A 22,641-nucleotide genomic window follows, 5' to 3' on the forward strand; every position below is an offset into this window, starting at 1 on the left:
GGCCTTTTGTTGGTTGCTCATATTTCTTGAGCCTTTGCGATTGTTCTTAGTCATCAGGTAATCTATATGTTTCTTGCTAACTTATTTAAGGTATCTCTGATTCTTAAAAGTTGTACAGGCTTAGAAGATTGATGATTTATCTTATGGTTGGCCTACCTGTTACTCACAATTACCATTAACTGTTGCCACTAGCCCTGGAAGGCCCAAAGTCCTCGCTGTATCTAAGGAGTGGTGAGCCTTCAACTGACCAAATAAGCAACACCCCAAGAGCAAAGAAAAACAAAATGGAAAAAGAAAATCGTGTGGCGCGCAAGCCACGCACTACTCAAATCACCAAAATTCAAACAGTCCAAAGGCTAGTGGAAAGGGATCAGACAATGAATGACAGTATCAGGTTGGTCAGGCCTGCAGCCTCAGTCCACCTGGTGTCCGGAACTGCTGGCCGGCTCGATCCGGGTTTCGGGTGGGGAGGGGTGGGGGTTCACCTTAAAGTCCCAGGCAACCAACCTGGGGTCCAAGGAGGAAGAACGGTGGGGATGTGTGGAGTTTCAGTAGGGTCGGGCCTGCAGCCTCAGTCCGCCTGGCTCGATCCGGGTTTTCCTTCAGATCTTTATTTTCATTTTTGTGTTTGTTTTTGCTATAGGGCACGTGTGTTTGCCAGAAAGAGAGAGAAAGAGAATGTGAGGAAACACTGGCCACACCACAGTCTCTCCTCCAGTCTCCACTTGGGACTTCAGGCACGCATGCATACATACACATCCAGAGTGATTTTCAAGTCACCACTTTGGGACTCAAACTGAGCACTCGGCCACATAGGATCCAGCACCTTAACCTCCCTGTCACCTGCTGGCCCTCCTTGTCATGTCTTAAAGAAACAAAAATAGATCGAAAATCACCTTAAAGCTACCTTTGGAGCCCTTGACAGTATTATATCTTAAAAATCTTACATTCTGTTTAGCACATTTAGTACTATTAATACTAACAACAGCCAACATTTATTTATGATTTTGCGGTTCCAGTTTGTGTTCCTTTTATCTAGGTTTCTCAAGCTCAGCACTGTTGATGGCTACTGAAGTGGGGACTGTCCTGTGCATGGCAGGGTGTTTGTGGGACCCCTGACCTCTACCCACAACATGCAAGCTGCATCTCCATAATATGACAACCAAAAATGTCTTTAGGCATTGCCACATGGCAGGCAGAATCTTGCCCAGCTGAGAACTGTTGCTTTGATCCCCGCTGTTGCATTTTCCCCAAGGTCTCATAGTTCTTAATTGGAAGTGAAAAACTTAAACACCAATCTCTGCCCTCCCGACGTAGGCTTTTTCTGCTACGTGTTGTTCATCCAGTTGTTCAGGAGTCATTTAGAGATCTTACATGGAGCTTCTGTCATGGAGCTTACATCCTGGGCAAGTGGACTTCACGGAATGCAGGAAGGGGGCACTTCCCACAAGTGAGTGGCTTAGAGGTTTGTCTCCAATGCCCCCAGGGCTTGCATACTATGTTTGCAGCGGCTTCCGTGGCACAGAAGACCATTAGTGCTCACTTTCACGCTATGCTATTTATCTGGAACTCCATCCTACGAGATACTTATTTTTATTAAACCTTTTGGCAAGTGCAGACACAGAATGGTTGAGGACACACAGTTAAGAGGTGGGAGCCTAAGTTCCAAAGAGGCAGTATCTCCAGGGCCCAGGCATGAACTCAAAATATAAAATGGTCCCTTGCTTTGTTCATTAATTGTTGGACAAGAAATCATCATTCTCCCTAAAGACACTGTCTGTTGGTGAAGCCAGACATTGTAAGATTGTACAAATTAACATGGCTACAGTTCATTCTCTCTGCTCTTCCTCAGACAACACAACAGCAGCAAACCATAGCCATGGTCAGCTGAAGACAGGGGGTGCCCAGACTAAGACTGTGGCAAGATAAACAATCAAAATATATCAAGGTCCTCATCTCTGAGAGGACCTTGGCCTTGGAGGACCCCAGCCGTATGATATAGACCCTCCAACATGATCTGGAGCCAGTGAGGGCTGGAGCCAAAGAGTCCTGAGAGAAACCATGTGGACCAGGGTCAGGACCTGGCCTTGCTGCTCTGGTGCTGAGATCCTGCGGGTGGGGGATGTCCCAGGCCTCTCTGAGCCTGAGATATCTGTCCCATGAAAGGGATGGGCTCAATAACAATGACACCTACGCTTTACCAAGGTCTATGCCATTTGCAAAACGCTTTGACCTCCTTGATCTCTTTGACAACCCCACTAGTAAGAAAAGGTGGGGTTATTCCCTATATTTCCCAGAGTAATCTGTAAAACGGAGAACACACTCACATTCAGCCCCTTCCCCCCAAAAATCCCATTGCTAGGAAGTGGTAAACTTCAAAAATCTATGCCTTCCAAAATCAAAGCCAGTGAATTTCTGTTCTCTCCAATATTTGAAATTAAATGTTGTAGGCCGAACTTTGATACTGTAGGCCAGAATAAATGGGAAATGCAACTAACAGTCAAGACAATCTCTGTGTTGTGCACCAGAGAGGAGGCACCCTGCAGCCATTTTCTCATTCTATTCTCATCACAGTTCTAGGTATTTGTATTCCCATTCCACAGTCAGAGGAAATATAAAATAAAAACATAATTATGACTTGAATGGTGCTCTGAATCTCAGAGTTCAGAGATTTTTACTACCCAGTGAGGTGGAGAGAAGGGTGAAGCTCAGGTTACTAGACACGGCCAGATTTTCTGAGAACTTTAATACACAAAGTGAGGTGAGGATGCCTGTCTAAAACACAAGAATCTGTCCAGAGGACATCAGCTCACTGACCTGCGGTTGCAGGAGGAATTTCAGCCAGACATGAAGGTAGAAAAGCTGCTAGGCTGCAGAATTTCGATGGTTCCTTTAAAACTGGAAGGCAAGAGAGCTGAATATTTATTGACCAATTGTATCTCTCCAAAATATTTCTCTAATGTGGTCATTATCTTTTTCTTTCAACTTGTAAGAGCTCAATATAATAATCTATTGTTGGAGCCAGCAGGTAGCATAGTGATTGAAGCACTGGACTCCCACATGGCTGACCAAGGTTCAAGTTCCAACCTGGCAGCTTGCTTTCTCACTTTCCCTCTCTCTGTTTCTGTCTTTGTTCCTCTATGGTGAGTGCATGTGCTCTGTAGCAAATTTAAAATAATAATAATGATAAATTTTAAAAAAGGTTAAATGATCTTGGGGCTGGCAGGTGGCATGGTCATAAGGCACTGGACTCCCATATGGTTGACCACGGTTTGAATCCCAGACCTGGAGACTTGGCTTTCTCACTTGCCCTCTCTCTCTCTCTGTCTCTCTCTAGTGAGCACATGTGTCCTGTAGCAAATTCAAAATAATAATATTTTAATTAAATTAATCTTTAAAAAAATCTAAAAGTCAAGAAGTTACAAAGGAGTGGGGGCCCTCTGTCAATTTCACTCAGGTCTCAATCAAAGGAAAGTACCACGTGACTAAAAGAATGGCACGTCCTGATATATCAATCTCAAACAGTAAAAGACTTAGAAAAATTAAAAAATAAAAGACATGGGAATACTATCATTTTTGAGTATATTAAAAGGCTGTTATATGCGGGGACTTCAAAAAGTTTGTGGAAAGGGTCAGCATATGACATGGAGTTAAGGTGTTGGTTCCCATATGATTGACTTCCCAATTCAAGTCCCGGACCCAGCAGCATGAAAATCACACTGGGTGCGTGTGCATGGATGCCCCAAATCCTGAGAAATGACTGGAAAAGAAGGGATTGTGACATGGTCATCCTCCTGGGGGTCAGGGGGGCAATTTCTTATCTTCTCTTTCTCTCTATCGCTGTCTCTTTCTGGTAAGCATGCAAACCCTATAGCAAAAACCTTCAAAAAAAGAAGTTCATGGAAAAATGAAAATAAAGTATGAGATTATTTTGGTGCAAAACAACTATGAAACCCATGCATAGTTTTTTTCAGAATATACATTTCCCACGAACATAGGGAAGACCTATATATCCACACACTGTGTTTAGTGTTCTGTATACATTTACATTCAATCTCCATTTGATCCTCACCACAACCTTGATTTGTAAGTAACTCTAAGTACTGACTTCTAGAAAGGAGTCATTTGCCCGAAGTCCCTGCTAAAGTAAGTAGAGTTGGGATTCTTCATGGGTATAAGGAAATCTCAAGCCCATATTCTTCTTCGCTGTACCACTCTCCCTCTCATTTTCCTTTTTCTTTCTTTCTTTCTTTTTTTTTTTTACATATATAGGAACTTTAATTAAAATTTCCAAGTGACATAAATGAATGGTACTGCTAGGAATGTATGTAAAATAAGAATCTAAACCATAGGATATTCTGAAATAAGCACTTAGGAGCAATAGGTACTTTCTCTCGTGGATTTTTAAAATTTATTTATTTATTTAATTCCATTGGTTATTATTTTTTTTAAATTTGATCAGAGAGAGAAAGGGAAAGTGAGAAAGCCATCAGCCAGGTCCAGGACTCGAACCATGGTTGGTCATGTGGGATTCCAGCTCCTTTAACCACCACACCATCTGCTGGCCCCTCTCATAGATCTTGAATGTTAATTTCCACTGCTCAATCTAGCTGTTACATTATATCTAGACTTTTTATGAAAAACCTTAGACTCATTGCCTGAGACTACTCTGTTAGTTGAATTGTGTTCCCCAAAAAGATATATTGAAGTCTTAACTCCCAGTATCTGTGAATATGACCTTATTTGAAAATATGTCTTGGCAAAAGTAATCAAGTTACATTGAGGTCACACTGCATGGGCCCTAAATCCAAAGATAAACAGGCAAGAAGGTCATGTGAAGATGGAGGGAATAACTCAAGGAACGCCAACCATTGCTAGCCACCACCAGAGCTGGAAGAGGCAAAGGAGGATTTTCTCCAGGGCATTCAGACCAAGAATGACCCTTTCAATACTTTATTCATACTTCTGTTCTCTAGAACTATGAGAGAATAAACTTCTATTGTTTTTAGCCACCTGATTTTTGGAAATTTGCTGGAAAGCTCAGGGAAACAAATATATCATCCAGGGATTGATAAAGGTCCCTGGTTGTCACTATCGTCTCAGCATTTATCCTTGATTTCTCCTAAATTTCAACAAAAATTTTAAGTATGCCTGTTGTATCAGTGTAATAATAACTAATTTAGGTGTCAACCTGACTGTATTAAGGAATTCCTTGAAACCTGGTCAAGCATTATGTTTGGGTGTGTCTATAAGGTGTTTCCAGAGGAGATCAGCGTTTAAGTCTGAGTGGACTGAGTCGGGGAGAACCACTCTCAATGTGAGCAGGCACCATCCAATGGACTGAGGGCCTGGAAAGAATAAAGAGAAAAGGCAAGTGGTCTCGCTCTTTGAGACCTAAGACAGCCTCTTCTGCTGCTGCCTGGGACATTGGAACTTGAGTCTTGCCTGACTTTGAACTCCAGGACTTACAGCAGTTGCCCCTGTGTCCTTGGGCTTTCTGCCTGGACTGGGAGTTATACCATCAGCTTCCCTGGCTGAGGCCTTTGGACTTGGACTGATCCACGCTACCTGCATCTCAGGGTTTCTAACTTGCAGATGACCTGTCATAGGACTTCTCAGTCTCTATAATTATAAGAGCCAATTTCTCTAATAAATATGAATTATAATAATTTAGAAAATATTGACATTTGACACAAGTAAATTAGAATTTTTTTATATACACACATGTACATACCATATATATGTGTGTGTATATATATATATACACACACATATACATATACATATACATATTTCATGGAGATGTCATTAGTGTAAAGTATCTTATTCTTACTGGCTGACCTTTGGGCCATTTCTGAGCTATTTAATATCTCTACCTTCTCATATTTAAACCTAATTAGAAATTTTCATTATGGCTGATGTTGAACCATTATCCCCATTTTACAGATAAAAGTTTGAAGTTCCAAAATGTGGAATGTCTTGTCCAAGACATTCTGAAATCAAATCCAGGACTCCAATCACAGCACCCTGCCTTGTGCAGCCATGACTATCCAGGACTCATAATAAACATTAGTTTGACTGATGGATCAAACTTACAACAGAGAGTAAGAATTGTGGGCAGGAGTACTCATGCAAAGAGTTTCAAAGAGATAATCCCTCTTGCTCATCAGAAAATATCTGCAGAGCTACTAAGCACTGAAAAGAAAAATATTAGAATATTTATCTATAAAGGTCCTATGTGAAGGAATCTACAGGTTAGGCCTAAAAGCACAACATAGACAAGTAAGAGATGTACATTGAAATTGTGGGCAAAGCCAGTGATTCTGATATCTCTCGGTTTCTGAGGCTTCTTGAGAAGAGCTAGTAAGTGAGCCTTCTCTAAGAAACTTATGAATTCTATTATCTTTACAAATATAAGATGAGAACTTTTTTCAATATTTTTATTAATCTTTTTATGAAATTAAAAGAAACTCCTATGATTGATTAAGAAAGGTGGTTATTAAGGCTGGGTGGCTCATGGGGTTTTTTGAGATTTTTTTTTTTGGTTTTGTTTTTTTGTGGGTTTACTTTTTCATTCTCTTTTTCTTTATTTCTGTCTTTTTCTTTAAACTTTAAGTTGCAACATTCTCAGATGTTTTGGGGAAAACATCCTCTTAAAAATGGGTCCTTGTGCTTGCCTTCTGGGGAGGCGATCCTGAGCAGGTGAATATACGGCTCCCCTCTCCCTCGCACCCCTACCTCTTGGGTTGTTGACCTACTTTCCCCTTACTTTGCTCCATTTATATAGTTAAGTTGGTTTTACTTGAATGATTCATGTTTAAAGGAAAAAAATGAAAAACACTCTAAAATTTGTTTTAACTCTTCCTGCAAATAAAAAGTAAATAAATGAAGTGGCGGATGTGAAAAGAAAATAAAAAAGTAATTCTCACCAGCAATCAGATAGGCAGGCCATTCTGGTTCGGCCACTAGTTGGCCACTAGTTGGCTGCGTGACCTAGGTGAAATGACTCCAAGTCTCTGAATGTAAGATGTCATCCTTAAGATGGGGATAAGAAGAAACATTACAGTTCTAGGGCCAGATAGTGAGGCAGCAGTAACACAACTAGGCCCACTTAGGAAGGTCACAGATTTGCATCCCAGGGCCTCCCTGTGCATGTTGGGCACACACACACGTGTGCCTGTGATTCAGGTGGCAAAGACTGGGGGTGAATTTTGGCATGAGTACCCTGCTGGGAATGTCTCTCTCTCTGTCATGGAAGAAGTGAATAAATAAACTTGAAAAAAAAGAATACATAAATACACATATGTAGTCAGTTCTGCCTTCCTACAGGGTTATTTTGAACAACCAATGAAACAATGAGAGGACAAAGTTCTGCAAAGCTTGATTAAAAAATATACCAAAAATTGTTTTGGAAATTGCATTAAGTTATTACTATAAAACATGTGCAAAAGTACTTTGCACATTGTAAAGTTCTGTGTTAAGATAAGGATGTATTACTCAACCCCTTTCTTAATTTAGAAAGATTGTGGCTCTGAGAGGATAGAGAGACAGGTAGTAGCATAATAATAGATTTATTTTTAAGGCTATTCTGACTGAAAGGAATAGAAACAAAAATCAGACAATTTGGGTGAAATAGGAATCTATTAAAAGAGTTGAGTAACCAAAGGAAGAGCTGGATTACAATAAGACGCTCAGCTAACTGGGACTTGGGTCAGGAACCATACCCCTCCTTCTCCTAGCTCTCTCTTTTTCTGTGCACATTGAATTCATTTCCTTCTACTGTAAACCAGTTCCTTCCACATTGTGAAAGACATGAGTGCCAAGAGCTCCAGAATCTCCAGCACTACTACCATGCCCAAGAAAACAGATAAAATAGAGCTGAGGGAAAGCCAAAGAAGAGTTTTTCTGATCTCAGATTCAAGTATCCCAGGGGAAAGCTCTGATTGGCCCAGCTTTGTCAGATGCCATCACTTAGAAAGTCAAATCTTCCCATTGGAAGAGGATTGATTGGTGCTTCTTCAGTTAGGTAACCACTCCCAGACCAATAGCTGTGATCTGGGAGGTAATGTCTGTAAGAAGCTGACAACTCCCGGTGTTGGAAAGACAAAATAATGGAAATCCACTTCACTTGGAAAGTAAAGAAAACAGTGTAGGATTAGTAGACTCTAGGATAGAAAAAGAATAGAGAGCAACAGATTAGGGATGAGGCAAGGTAATAGACAACAGATTATCTTGTAATTTTGCTTCCTATCTGGCTCCTTTCTTCCCACTTCTGGGCTGGTGGAACATGGTCACCATAGGTGAATGGAGATGGGGGGTTAGGATAGCTCACAGGGAGAGCTGACTTCCCAGGCATGTTGGTGGCCCCAAAGTGGATCACTTAGTCTTTTGACCATCAAAGAGTTCATTTCTGGAACCATAGGGTTTTCCCAATGAGACACTCTGCATTTGCTCAGTATTGAACCAAGGTCATTATTCATCAATAGACCGTCTGGACCTCTAGACATCTGCCCTCTCCCAGTCAATAACCAGGCACAAACCCTCCATTTTCAGTAGCTTCCAACAATAAAGATAGTCTCTTAATTCACACTATATGCCCATGGCAGGTCCACTAAGGCTGCCACTCCTACGTCATCTTCATCTTCCTTACCCCAGTAGGTATCTGAAACATCATAGTGACCATGACAGAGGGAATGATACCTCTGAAGAGTCTTACATTGGAATGAAGTGCTCCAGCCTGACAGGAGCCCACAGCGCTTCTGATCGACTCAGTCACATGACCCCATCCAACCCCAGGGGACCCAGGGGTTGCAATCCTGCCATGTGCCAGAACATTTAGTGAGTTAGTGTGTGTCGATGTACCAGGCCTCAGTACAGGTTCTTCCTGGCCCTCACCTGCATCAAGGAGGACCCAGCAAGCCTTACCCTTAAGGCAGCTGAGACATAGAATCTTAGCCACACCTTTGAACCTAAAAGGAAATCTGCTAGCAATGGTGCCAAGGAAGGTCCAGTGGAAGATCAGAAGAGCACATTGCTACATTTGAATCTAGGCCTGCCTCTGAAAAGCTGTGTCACCTACAATCAATTATTCATCTACTGTGTCCCTTTGTTTTTCTTTCAAGGGATATTGTTCATTCTTATCCCAAAGGGTGGATGTAGCTTTTATTTTTTTTTTTTCTGTTTCTGTTGTTGTTTTTAAGTTTTGCTGTAGGGCACATATGCTCACCAGAGAGAGAGAAAGAAAGAGAGAAGGAAAATGAGAAAGCAAGCAACCAGATCCAGGACTCAAACCATGGTTAGCTGTGTGGGAGTTCAGCACCTTAACCACATGCCACCTGCTGGCCCTGATGTAGATCTTAAATGAGAAGACAATTAATATCAATTCTTCATCACTGAGAAACCTAAGACTTCCGTCCCTTCAGTTTTTTCAGAACTGATCTTCTAAGAGTTAGCGGAAAGTGCTATGGAAGGGAAATTAGAATCATCTGAATAATTCCAGAAAGGAGACCTAAAGCCATAGCTGGGAGTAGAAGGAGCTGTCAGACAGCAGATTTCTCGGTTTCAATTCAATGGGAAAGAAATGTTTCTTAAGGATTTGAGCTGTTCCTCGATAGAATGTGGGAGGTGGGGAGCAGAGTTTGGGTAAACTTTTTGGTCTCCATGAGGATGCCAGACAAGGAATTCTTGCAGTGTATGTACAATTAGACCAGATGACCTTTTGTTTACTTTCCATTAACATCCCTTCATCCAGATGACCATTGTCCAAGTTGGTGCGTGACCTTCCAAAATTTTCCAGTAATTTCAACTCTGGGTTGGTTGATTGGTTGGTTGGTTGTTTTTTTCAACAGTGAACATAACAGCTAAAAACACACTCTGGAGCTCAACTGCCTGAGTTTGAATCCCGACCTTGCTAGCTCTGTGACTTCAGACCTCACACTAACACTTGTTTCCTCATTTGTGAAATGAGGTATTAATATCTACTTCACAACATTGTTGTAAGGACCAATAAGTTACCGCTTAGTCCCTGTGACATAGCACTACAGTGTTTGCAAGTAATATTAATTATGTACAAATTATCAAATATAGTGCTGTCCAGTTAAGTGCTATGGTAAATATCTTGTCTCCATTTTTAAAGTCAACATGTATATATATACATGCACACCAAATAATAAACAATCTCTTCCAGCTAATCCAGCCACAAGAGCAAAAGATCTATGCATGTAAACTCACAAATCAATGTCTATGTGGGCTGCCAGCTCACCAGTTCTGCAAATGTCAATCCAATTTTTGTCCCACTAGGAACCTGTAACTCCATTTAATTATAACCAGCCTTCTTTCTCCCTCAGGATGTTGAGACAAAACCTTACAATCTCCACATACACCCTGGAATAAAAGGTTAAAAACCAGGCTGGGTCGTGTATCCCTTTATTTACCACCCATTCATTTAGCTTGCATTGCTCTTACACCTGTCCAGACTGGTCACTCTGCTAGGGGCTGTGAAGCCATAGACGTTCACTGTGGCCCTTGTTTGGTGGAGAAGAAACCTATACCAGCAAGGAAACCTGGTTGCAGTGACTGGTCCCATGCCCTGGTCTCTGGTTTTGGAATCCCTCAGCCTATTGTCCTGTTCCTGTTCACTCATTTCTGGGGCCTCTCAGACATCCCATGTGTACTCCGTCCAGACTCCATTCCTTTGAGTCTTCTGCCTGTACAACAAGCTGTAGCAGGTGGGGAGGTGGCAGGGGGTGGGGTGCTTTCCTTATTGGGAGACATTTATCAGAGTTACAGAGAAAAGCTAAGCTTTGCTGATCTTTAATCCCTCCATGTGTAAAATAGGAGCTTGTCCACACTGGGCTCATCATCATGGAAACAGCTACCCTTTGTAGAGTATACCCTACGGAGCAGGCATGGAACACATCTGCATCTTTCCTTTCAGAAGGTCTGATTGTCCCCCTCATTACAGAGAGGAAGAGAGAGGCTCAAAGAATTTGAATTCCCCAGGCCACTCAGCGAGTCAACAGCAAAGCTGGGGTTCTGATCTAATTCTGCCAGACTCCGAACCTGCATTTCTCCCACTACATCATCCTGCCACTTAAGAATTGCGTAAGGTCAGGAAACATGTAGGGGTGAATGAGTAAAATTATATGACTAGGGTGACATCATTTTAAAATGTACTTTTCCAGCAATACTGTGCAAAGAAAGCTGGTCTTTCTCATGCAGGAGGCCAGCCTCTCCTATCGTGGATTGATGTTGATGTTAAACTGACTCTAGCCTGGACATGTGAGATAGCTTGATTTTAAGTCAGTTTGATTGCTAGCCCTTTTGTTTCACTTCTGTATAGGGCTGTGCCTTTGAGAAATGCCTCCAGCCTGATGTACTTGGAATTTCAGTGTGTGTCCTAGTCTAGCTGATTGAGATTCTCCATCACAGAGCCCTTCTTTCTGGAATCTCATAGCTGAGTTCAGGAGGTTGAGAACACTCACTTCTATCACTCAGAATTCGAGTCACAAAACTGACAATTAGTTTGATAAGTCGGCTGAGAAATTAAATGTTCCTGCCATTACCGAGATAACCGGCATTTTGCATCCATAGAATTGAGCTACACCTAGTCGTATATGTAAAATCCCTTTTCATTCCCTCCTCAGTTATAGATAACTGGGCTGCGAGCTAGTCCCATCAGTGAGCTCTTGGGACAAGCTGTAATGGTTTCATATCTTCGCCTTGGTTCACAGATTCCTATTTGAGCAATGTGAGCCTTTTTAATTCCTTTAGAGCATGGAAAATTTATCCCATACTCCTTTTTTTTCTAAACGCAGACTGCATGACACTGGATTCAGTGTAAAGACAGGCATCTTGAAGACAAACAACCCCAGGTTTGCATCCAGCCCTCTAACGTTGCATGACTAGAAACTGGCTGATCCAGAGTTAGAGCCAGACAAGCTCCAAGCATGTTCCCTTAACTCTATGCCATGCTGCTTCCTTCTAGCAGAGACTTCCTCATGACAGTGACTATTCAGCCACTTCATAAGGGAGGCTAAAAGTCAGATAATGCTGACAGAAAGGATGAGTGGAAAGATAGAGAATGGAGGATGAGATGTAGGGGGTCAGTGGATAGGTAGATGGATAAATTAGTAGATAATGAAGATGGATGAGTCACTGTGTGGATAGGTGGGTGTATGGGAGGTGGATGAGTGGGCGAGTGAATGATAGTTGGATGAAGAAGGGTAAGCCGGGTAGTTGAGTGAGTGTGGGCAGGGGGTAGGAATACATGAAGAGACATAGGAAGCAAAAGGATGGATGGATTTGGTAAATAAATGGACAGGTGGAATAATACGTGAATGGAGAGATAAATAGTTGGATAGAAAATGGATGGGTGGGTGGTGATATTTATGGGTAGGTAGATCGTGAATGGTTGAGTGGATAGGTACAAAAGCAACTGTAATGGAGAAAACACAGGCTTTAGAGCCCCCAGAATTGGGTTAGAATCCTGGTTTCATAGGCTTGTAGGTCGATGGGTGGATGCACACAGAAGGGTCTTTTCTTCTTGGTTCTAGCTCCTAATTCAGGCACTGAAACTAGTGGTCAGTTGCAAGAGACACAGCCCACGCCACGTTAAGTTACCACTCCATGCCTTAATACTCATGGTAACAACGTTCTTCATATGGACCTCCGCTAGAGAAGGGGAGGCCTAAAACAGCTCATTTATTCTTTAAAACAGGTTTTAAGAAAATGAGCCAAAGCAGCTCCACTGAAGACTCTAGTCATTACTGTAGCTTTCTTTTCTGCTTACTATGAAAAAATCCCACTTGTGTTCCCTCATTTAGAATCTCCCTCCCTTCCCCAGCTACCCACATTCCATACACAGTTGTGTAAGGACATCCAATCCATAAAGTGCAGCTTAAATGCTGACTCTTACAGGAAGCGTTCCCTGATGGACACAAGATATCAGAATCTAGCAGGGCTCTCTCATCACGATGTTCAACTCTTTATTATGCAGTTTGTGATGCTTTATTTTGTGTCATAGAGAAGTACAGGAGTCTAGAGGTATCATTGCTGATTTTTAATATAGCCATATTTGCCATATTTAGGTATCCCATGCTATTTTTTTTTAAGCTGATCCAACAGTCTTGTCTTTACTTTTCTTTTAAAGCGAGAAATAGAAGCAAGTAATCAGAAAGCACTAGCAGGTATTCAGTTAATCCAAGATACTAGCTTCTTAATTCCAAAAGCACTTGCAAAGAAAACCATTTGGGGGTGGTGGGTGGTTGTTGGAAGCAATTTGTAATAACTGGAATCCCATAAACATTTATGCCAAGTCTCGTGAGGCCATTTTTGAATTTATCCTTTATTGATCACTACTTTTTCCTCAAGTACTAGTTTTTCTTTGACTTTTTTTTCTCAAAGTATAAAAAGTATGAAATATAAACAAGCTCTTGCACTGCGCACTTAAGATGTGTACAATTCAATCATTAAAGAGCTATCTACACACTGATAAATCCCATCAAATCTTGGATAATTCATTAATATACAAAATATCAGGACACAGAAAGAAATAAAACCCACTTCTTTTTGTTACACTTAAAATTCAAATATTCAATCTAAAGAAAAACACTATCATTTTGGCTCTCTTCTATATGTGTATGTGGATACACTTATTAAAATATTCCTGTTAAATCAATCATGTTTGGTCTTACTATTTCAAGTCAGGTTTAAAACCCCAAAACCAGACATCCAGACAAAACAAGTCTTCAGAAAGATTATCTCTTCCCCACCTCCCTAACCCTAATAATTATGAAGTCAGTTTTACGACATTGACTCCAAACACTGGATTGTGACAAGTGCTAGGTCCAAATTCTTCATAATCTTTTTTGGTGTGGCACACTTGGTAGAACTCAGGCATGGAAGCCAGCATCAATCCCCCAAACCAAACTGCATATCGTTGCATGTGGTGTGTAATGACCCGTACATCAATAGGTTTTGGCTTCAATCTACTGCCACTCAGTTCTTCACTTAATTTCAGTCTGGCATCTACAGTTCTTTTCAAATCTCTTTGCAAACAATGTCCAAGGTCCCTGAACATGGTTGAACCCCCCAGAGAGGACAATATTCTTATAAAGAGGACGTCTGACATCAATAGGACAATTCTGAATTACTTCATCTACAACTTCTGAGATAGGTTGTGTAAAGTCTGGATTAGCAAACTCAGGATGGAAAAAGATTTCAGGTCCCAAAAATCTCTCGTAACCAATATCAGGGGAAAATTCTTTCTTTGAGATAGCATTAATTCCAGTACACTGTTTAATCCACTTTGACCCATCTGTGTCATACTTATTAAATTCTTTTACTGAATCTGGGCGGACATAGCTATAGCGCTCCTTTACTGCTTTAGCAGTTTCCAGAGATTGTTCTGGAGGGATTCCTACTTCTCGGCCTCTTCATAGTTGCTGAGTAAAATACGTTATGTCTCGTCCTGTGATTGGAATGTGTTTAATACAGCTGCCAATCACATGTCCTTCAGCCACAGGGATGACATGAGTGACACCATCTCTGCTGTGTATTACCGTACCAGTCAACGTCCGTGAGGTCCAGGATGCAGCTAAGGCAAGAACAGCCTGCACAGCAATGTACAAGCCTGGAACATTGAAGGACTCGAACCTTATTTCGGCAGTATATTCCCTGTTTTCTGGAGTATTCAGCGGAGGTTCAGTCAAAAGAAAATAATGGTCTTCAGGTTCTGGCCTTAAATATTTAAAGATTACTCGCTCCATACCTTTCCTTCAAGTCCCAATCTTCAACGGTACCATGGCGGATTGGCCACTTTGTTGCATATGTAGGTTTTTCTATTGCTTCATCACCAATGAAGAAGTCTAGGTAATCAACACCTTTCATCGCCCTCCTTTGAGCTTGATCACCCACTTTAGCTGATTCCTTAATAGCAATACAGGAAGGGATGATAAACTGTGGCTCTGTATTTCCAGCATATCCTCATTTTGTATACCCCGTGCCATAGTCCACCACACAGGCCAGCAGTCGTCCCGCCATCTTCCTCCTCACCTGCTGTGCCGCTGCCGCCGTCTGCTCGGTGCTGGTTGGGGCCCGGGATTGGCAGCAAAAGGTGGGAGCTATCTGACCATTCACAGCTGGGCCGCCCTCTCAGTCTATCCCATGCTATTTTGATATACTGAAATACCAGTGTTCTGCCATTTAAAAGAAAATTAACAGACTCATTTTTATCTTGTAGCATACCTAGAGAAATACGTGGTATTACTGTTTGCCCATGCCCTACTTTGGAAGTGTGTTCATTTCTCTTCCACTCTAATAGGTTTCTTAATCCTTTGACTCTTCCCTGGTTTTGACATGATTCATTTTCCAGAGGCGTCTGAGAGAGACATTTAGAATGAAGAGATAGAGAAGGGACAGGAAGAGAGGAGATTCGCAGACCACTTCCAGCCCAGCCTAGGGAATCTGATTACCTTCTACCCTCTGCTTAGTGCTGTAGGTTCCAGCTCTGTTCTCAGGGTCCTTTCTCAATCCTCCTGCCTCGAGAGCTGCAAGCATCAGGTGCACAGGAACTGCCCACCTGGTCCCGGGCCTTGCAAGTAGACAAAGGGCAGGGGTGGGAGCTACCAGTTCACTGTCTTACAAAACAGTGTCGCTATTGGTATTTCAGTGTCGCCTGAAGAGCTTGCGCAGGCATCGGCATTGATGTGAACACGAAGCATCAGCACTGTGGGCACACACCACTGTGAGCCATCTGAGGGCACCAGCTGTGCTGTGTTCACCTTAGAATCACCCACAGAGCCCCGCACATGACCACACTCACAGATGCTCGCTGAGCGAAATGACTCTTTCATGTAAGCCAGGACAGTAGGTGATGGCAACCTGCTCTGCACTCGGTTTGACAGAAACAGTACTATAAAATCAAGTCAGTTCAGCCTAAAACCAGTGAGCTTCAGGACGAGGCAGGGCCAGTCGTAATTATAATTCCCACATGCTCTCCAATCCCCTGAGCCTCCTGTAAAGGGAATGGTCTAATCTTCCGTTTTAGATGAGGAAACTGAGGCACAGACAGTGAGCAGAGTGGCCAGGTAACCAGTAGGAAGTGGTAAGAACCAGGGCTGGAGTTGGAGAAGGAGATCCCTGCTCTAAAGCTTGTCACTGGCCACTTGCATGGCTCAAGTCCACTTCTTGCCTGCACCACCCACATACAGTGGCAGCTGTGACAGTGGATGAATGTCAAGATCGGGAACGGAGAGAAACTGATATCTTCCAACAAGGAAGTGACCGAGTGCCCAGCTGCGAAGAAATGCAGTGTTCGGCCTCACACTCCCTCAACAGTTTGTAGTGGAATATTCAATGACTGACTATCCTGTCGTTTGGACATTTATTTGTGGAGTTACTTGCTTAGTGCCTTTCTCACCTTCAGTCAGAAAGTTCCGTGAAGACAGAGAATATGACCGTATGGCTCGCAGAACGTCCCCTGTTCTCCGGCATGGTGGTTGGTGGGTTAAAAGGCATTTCAGCATGCGTATGCTAAGTGAATGCTATGTGGGGCTCACCGTCGTTACTGACTCTGTAAACTTGGGCAAATTGCATATTGATCTCCCATAAACTTCACAAGGAGCCGGAGGTAGGAATTATTTTCTCCATTTTATAGACAGAGAAGCGGAGGGTATAGATTTTAAGTAACTTGCCTGCATGTACCTGAGCTGGGCTTTGATACCACGCCCAGCTGGATGAAAAATGCCACCTCTGGCCCTTCCTGGCTGCGCCTCCCCAAGCAGGGGAAGGTTTGAGCTGAAGGCTCCTCAGTCACTTGCCTGCCCAGCTGTGGTCAGGCTGCCTGAGGACAGGCTGCTTCACCAGTACTCACGCCACTAACTCACATCTGTGCTGTTTGTTCGCAGGCTCAGGAGGCAGCAGGGGTGGGGCGGCCAGCCCTTGGACACTGAAGGCCGGGCCGGAAGCCAGGCCCAGAGCAAGCTCCAGGACGGGTGCAACAACAACATCCTCACCCACACCTGCTCCCGCGGCTGCAGCAGCTAAGCCCCCTCTGCGACTGCCCAAGGGGACTGCACACATCTCTGCCCTGCCTACCCAGCTCCCCACTCTGTGCCCTGATGGTCCCTGTCTCAGCCCTAAAAATAGCCAATGCAGAAAGAGCCCTGGACTTGGAGCTGGGAAGCCTGGGTTCTGGCCCAATTGCAGACTGATTCGGTGTGTGACCTCAGACAAGTCACGCCCTCTCTGTGCCTCAGTTATCTGCATCTGCCAAAGGGGCTGAACAGATCTCTGCCCCACCACCAGTTTCAAGATTATTGTGAGAATTCAACTGTATAGCAAACATGCAAAGCCTTTGACATTTATACAATTGTTTTTAAACTTATTTTAATAGCATTTGCAATATTTGCTTTATTATTCTCTCTCACCTATAGTCCAACTTCAAATTTCACCATTTGTCCCCAAATGTTCTTGTAGTATACAAACCCTTTATGTGTGCAAAATATAACCTTAATATTTGAAGTGCACCACCATTTCCCAAAGCAATCAGACCATCTAGACTTTGTAATTCTGCCCATCCTAGCTTGTTAGATGGTCTACAAGTCATACTTTTGAAAATGTAGCCATGATAACTTGACATGTTTGCCCCTCCTATGGAGACACCGCTCCTGAATCCTGGAGCAAAACCTCAAGTGTCTTCACTCAAATTCTCTGCCAGACCATCATCTTTCTGACCTTCTAAAGCAGTGTGCAGATGAGCCAGGTCCCCAAGATCTCAGGCTGCTCTCCCCTAGTTCACAGAAGACTGTCCCCACTGTCATTTCGGTTGTCTCCACCTCTAGAATGCCCCACTACACACTGTTACTAAGAGGGTACATCGGTGCCCATGCAAATGAGAGTCTGGTCACCAATCATTGGTTAGTCTTACAAATTGTCATCAGAATTTCTCCCTAAAACTCAGCCTGCTGCAGGACTCTCAGTTTCCATCAGCCAGCCTTCCAGGAATTCTTTTCCAGGAAGGGTGCAAAATTGGCTTATCAGAATTTTCTTATGCAGGGTATCCAAGAAGCACCAACGAAATGGCTCCTTAGAAACTAGAAAAGTGCATGGTTAGAAACGGTATTCTAGAAGAAAAGTGTGTTCATACAAAAAGCAAACTACTTTATGACCTGTTCAGGGAGCAACTTGCCTTTGAATTGGGAGATGCTGTAGCACAGCAAGTAAAGTAGGCGTTGGAGTCGGGCATGTGCTCAAATCCAGCCCTGCTGTTTACTAACTGGAAGACCTTGGGCAAGTCAAGTAATCACTCCGAGTGCAGTTCCTCACTTTTAAATGAAGATAGTAAAACTAACCTTGCAGGGTGGTTCAAGGGTTAAGGGTAATGCACCCAGAACTTGGTTGGCTTTGAATGGTAGCCACTTTTTGCGATCATCCATCATTATTAAGAAATACCTTATACATTCATTTGGCAGGTCAGTGTTCTATGGAAACAAGCCTTGTCTTTGGAATTCATTTAATTTTTCTTTCCAGAGTCTTTGATATCTGTATATCCTGCTAAAGTTTGATTGCATTTTTATTTTCTCATTCAATTTCTGTTTTGCACTTGATCCTCTTTACATGACAAGCTAATCACCATGGCTGTCAGTGTCATCTCTTAGATTTCTTAAGAGACATTTTAATGTATGGTGAGGTTTTATACTTTTATTTAAAAGAGAAATAGTCGTTGTTTTTCTCCTTTGAACTGAAGCTATTATTTCTAGGTCATGTTGTCAATATTGATCTACTTGTTTTGCACACTGTTCAGTCTTCAGTTCCCCATCATATTCATCCTGTCCCTCTCCAGGAAATAATGGGGCTGCTCTCGTCTTCACTGTGACCCAGGAAGCATGTCAGATTTCTTACTGGGCTGAGTGCATGAATTAGGGGCGGGGACTGGAGGTAGCCCTGGAGACATTTGGATTTCCTGGCTGTGTTCAAATTGGTGTTCCTTGTTCAGAATAAACTATTTCTTGGACATTCCTTCTTACAATTTCGTTATTAATTTGGGGTGAGTGAGTGGGGCCATGTTCCTCTTAAAGCAGAGACTAAAGTTTAATTAGAAATATAGAGATGGGGGTGTGGTGTGCATACCAAGTCAATGCCACGTTCCCACAGAACGAAATCAAATTTAGCTTAGCAATTCTAGCCTCTACCCAACTGGATGACAATTTAGATCCAGTCATTACTATTATTATTATATTTGTGGAGGTATAGTTTATTCACTAGAGGGAAAAAATAGAAAATTCTCCACCTAAAGAAAAACACTCTGTAAAATTTCCTGAAATTACCACTCAAACCTTTGTGTGTCGTGCACATTAAGGCAAATAAGGCAGTAGTGGCCTGTTAATGTAGATGTCTCGATGTCCCACCTCCCTGTCTTTGCCCTCCTTGTCCTCACTATTGAGGACACCTTTCAGTTTCCATCTCTGCTTGTTTAAATATCCATTTCTCAAGGGCTAATCTCATGCCGTCCAGACTGCCTTCCGGGCTCATGGCAACACCAACCCAGGCAAGTTGGAATCTCTTCCCTGGACTCGTGCACACATTTGCTATACCTTTTCACGACCCTGATCACTGTCAGCTTGTCCTGTGGTGCTTCTTGTCCTCTTTGCCAGCTCCTCTTCTTGTCTCTTTCTTCATTTCACCCTCCATCCTCCAGTCCTGACAGCATAAAAGGCGATCAACAATTTTTGAATGAATGAGACAGAGGTGAGCCCAATAAACTTCACGCAGGGCAGCTTAACTCCTGACACCTCCTGCCTCCTCTCTGGCTTCACTGCCACTTGCCAGGGCTTTTTCCTCTCTGGGTTCCAGTGCTTCCCCAGGTGCCATCCCCAGTGGAATGCACAGTCCTCATCTACACCCTTCAGAGCCACCTCTCTAGGAGTCTCAAGTTCCAAATAAGATTTCCCTTCTCCTCATCCAAACCCCTTTCCCAGCAGGCCTAAGCACAGTCCAGCATTAACTAGAATTGCACACCCAAACAAGAATATATGCTAGTATTTACCTTCTGATTGGAAATTCGGGCCCACCGGGGCAAGCTGCAAACCAGTGGCATTAGCAAAGCCTTCCTGCATCCACCAAAATAAATGCTGGGCTTCTTGTGCCAATATTTAAAATTGGGTCAACGTTTGTAGTAAGAACTCACATCTGGGTGGTCAAAGTTCCTTTCTATTTACTGTCAGGTATTTGAGCATTTTCCCCAGATCCTCCTCCTTAAAAGGACACTTTCACTTTAATGACTGGTCCTCCTGCTCACAGCCTTGTTGGCCCTAGGATCATTATAGGGAAAGGGAGTCTCCCATAAACCCAGTACTGCCTGCTGCGCTGAGCACCAAGGTCCCTAGCCATCTGCGAACTATGATTCCCCACCTTCAGTCTTCTGCTCGGACACCAATATCTATCCTTCTGTTCCCTCTCCAGCTAGGAAGAGTATGGCCTCAACCCGTTATAATCAGCTCTTTTGCAGTTGGCTCTATTGTGGAGCACTTGGGCCATAGATGGCTCAAGTTTTTTGCTTTACACCTCTCCCTTTGCCTTCAGAGCTCCTGAGTGCCATGTGGGGCAGGTCAGGAAGCGGGAAGTCCCACACTGGGTCTCACTGATCCTGGGGTCCACACTCCTGATGCCCTTGGGTGTCCTTGTCAGGGCTTATCTGCCTAGCTCCTCGGGACTCCCTTCCCTCAGACAGATGTACACCCATCTGAACTCGAGGTGTGAGTTGGTCACTTCCCTCTCCTGGGTCCTTGGGCCTCCACAAGTCAGACCATGAGGTTGGCAATAGCTTCCATGTCCCCAGATCTCCAATGATGATCAGAGGCTGCTCCTTATAGGACACAATGGTCCCCACTAGAGTTGGGGAGGCCCTGCTCCTCATACAAGTCTATCCAGTCATCTGGCTCTGGAATGAGAGAGCTGGGTTCCCATCATGCCCATGATCACCGAGTGGCCCTCAGCACAACTCCCATCTATGAGCATCAGTTCTTCATCTCTGAGTGGAGACTGCTGAGTCCTACTCTGGCTTTATCCTATGATGAGGGTCAATTCAGGAGTTGTGGCTCAAAGAACTGGCTCAAAGAACTCCATGCAAAGGCTAAGTTCTCAATAAGTGAAAGACACTTTCTACTTCATGGAACTTTTCACACAAATTATCGACGCTGATCTCTGCAGGAAGTGGTCTCCTCACCTCCCCATAAATCCTTGATATGTCTTTCATTGCTGCCTCTTCCCAAGGAGCCACTTCAGGCTTCAGGTCAAATACTACTTGTGGCTTTCACAGGTGCATCTGCCAGCCACAGGCAACGAGGAAGCCCTAGGAGTCCTAGGAGGGGCTGAGCTTAGAAGAAGTAGGAGGCAGGAAGCTAACCCTCTCTCAGTGCCTGCTCTCTGTGAATAACTTGACTTTAATTCTATTGATTATCTGCTTTTTAGGACAGGAAGAAAACTTCTAAATGCATCATAACTTGGCTTAGGCCACCAGTGCCAAGACTTGAAATGATCTGCCTCAATGCAAACTTCTTGAACTTTCTATCGAGCAGTAGTGAACCCACAGCTTGGCCTGGAGGTCATTTGGCTCCCTTCTGATCTATATTAACATCTCAAAAACCATCCTATATAGGTATTACTTACATCACTAGGATGCTCCCTAACAAAAGCAGCTTTAACACAAAACTAAGGGAATGGAGACATTCCCCCACTCCCAATTTGTTTAAGTCAGCTGCTGCCCTGAGTCCCTGCTCTGAGAGACCTTTCAAGGAGACTCCTTCCTCATTCTGAGAAAATCAGTTGGACAAGGCCCCTCTCAGGTGGGACATCAACCAACTTGCAGCTCCCATGCAATGCTCCTTCGAGTTTCCTTGCTGCTAAGAACTTTCCAGTTCCAATGGCAGCTCAGTTCTGTCATGACTTGGACCCATTGCCCTAGAAGGGAGGAGAGGCAGGCCAGCAGGATGAGGTCTCCATCTAGATCTAGCCCTAGCACCTCTCATTTGAAGCATCCCCTAGGGTCCCAGGAACCAGCCAAGGGCAGAGGCAAACAAATTTTTTTTTCTCTATTTATATTTCCTTTAAATTCCTGTTTGTGGAATCAAGAGCACCTTAATAAATTGGATGCAGATGCTGGCTCTGGCTGGAACCCTGATCTTGGCCCATCCTGGACACGTTCTTCTCTTTTTTGAAGGAAGAGGCACAAGAGACTCCTGAGTGAGAGGCAAATGGCTTTATTACAAACAGTGACAGCAGCCTGAGAGCAGCACCATGTTCTTGGGCTGGCTCTCTGTACCCGAGTCTCTCCAAAGTGAAGAAAGCCAGGTGGCACCTGCATATGCAGTGGAATGCCTTGGAAAAAAGGCACTCTGAGCTTTGGGAGCCCAGTCTTCCTATGACAGACAGTGAACATGGCTGCCCTTTGCTCCTTAGGGAGACAAAGTCTCTGTCTGCCAAGTCTGTCACTGGACAGACATCTTCAGAAGACTCTGAAATGAAAAACAACTAGTACCTTCCTTGTATGACTTGCATAGACATGGGAGACCACTGGGCATTGTCTCCCAACATAATGAAGTTAAGAGCCCTTGAACTCCTCACTCACCCAGACTGCTGAAC

The 22,641-nt window shown here is 43.4% G+C and overlaps 1 protein-coding gene and 1 pseudogene across 1 annotated transcript in view; one reads left to right on the forward strand and one right to left on the reverse strand.

Moving 5' to 3' along the window:
- STK32B (serine/threonine kinase 32B) overlaps positions 1–19,004 on the forward strand; it is a 429,527-nt gene extending 410,523 nt beyond the window's left edge. Inside the window, exon 10 of the mRNA XM_027766208.1 lies at positions 16,908–19,004. Within this exon, the coding sequence (XP_027622009.1) occupies positions 16,908–17,046 (139 nt within the window). The 3' untranslated portion in view covers positions 17,047–19,004. The remainder of the gene's footprint in view (positions 1–16,907) is intronic.
- On the reverse strand, positions 13,790–15,123 carry LOC102478550 (actin-related protein 3 pseudogene; annotated as a pseudogene).
- Positions 19,005–22,641: the final 3,637 nt, after the last annotated feature.

This window comes from Tupaia chinensis, unplaced genomic scaffold (genome assembly GCF_000334495.1).
Source record: "Tupaia chinensis unplaced genomic scaffold, TupChi_1.0 Scaffold141490_1, whole genome shotgun sequence".
NCBI classification, from domain to species: Eukaryota; Metazoa; Chordata; class Mammalia; order Scandentia; family Tupaiidae; genus Tupaia; species Tupaia belangeri.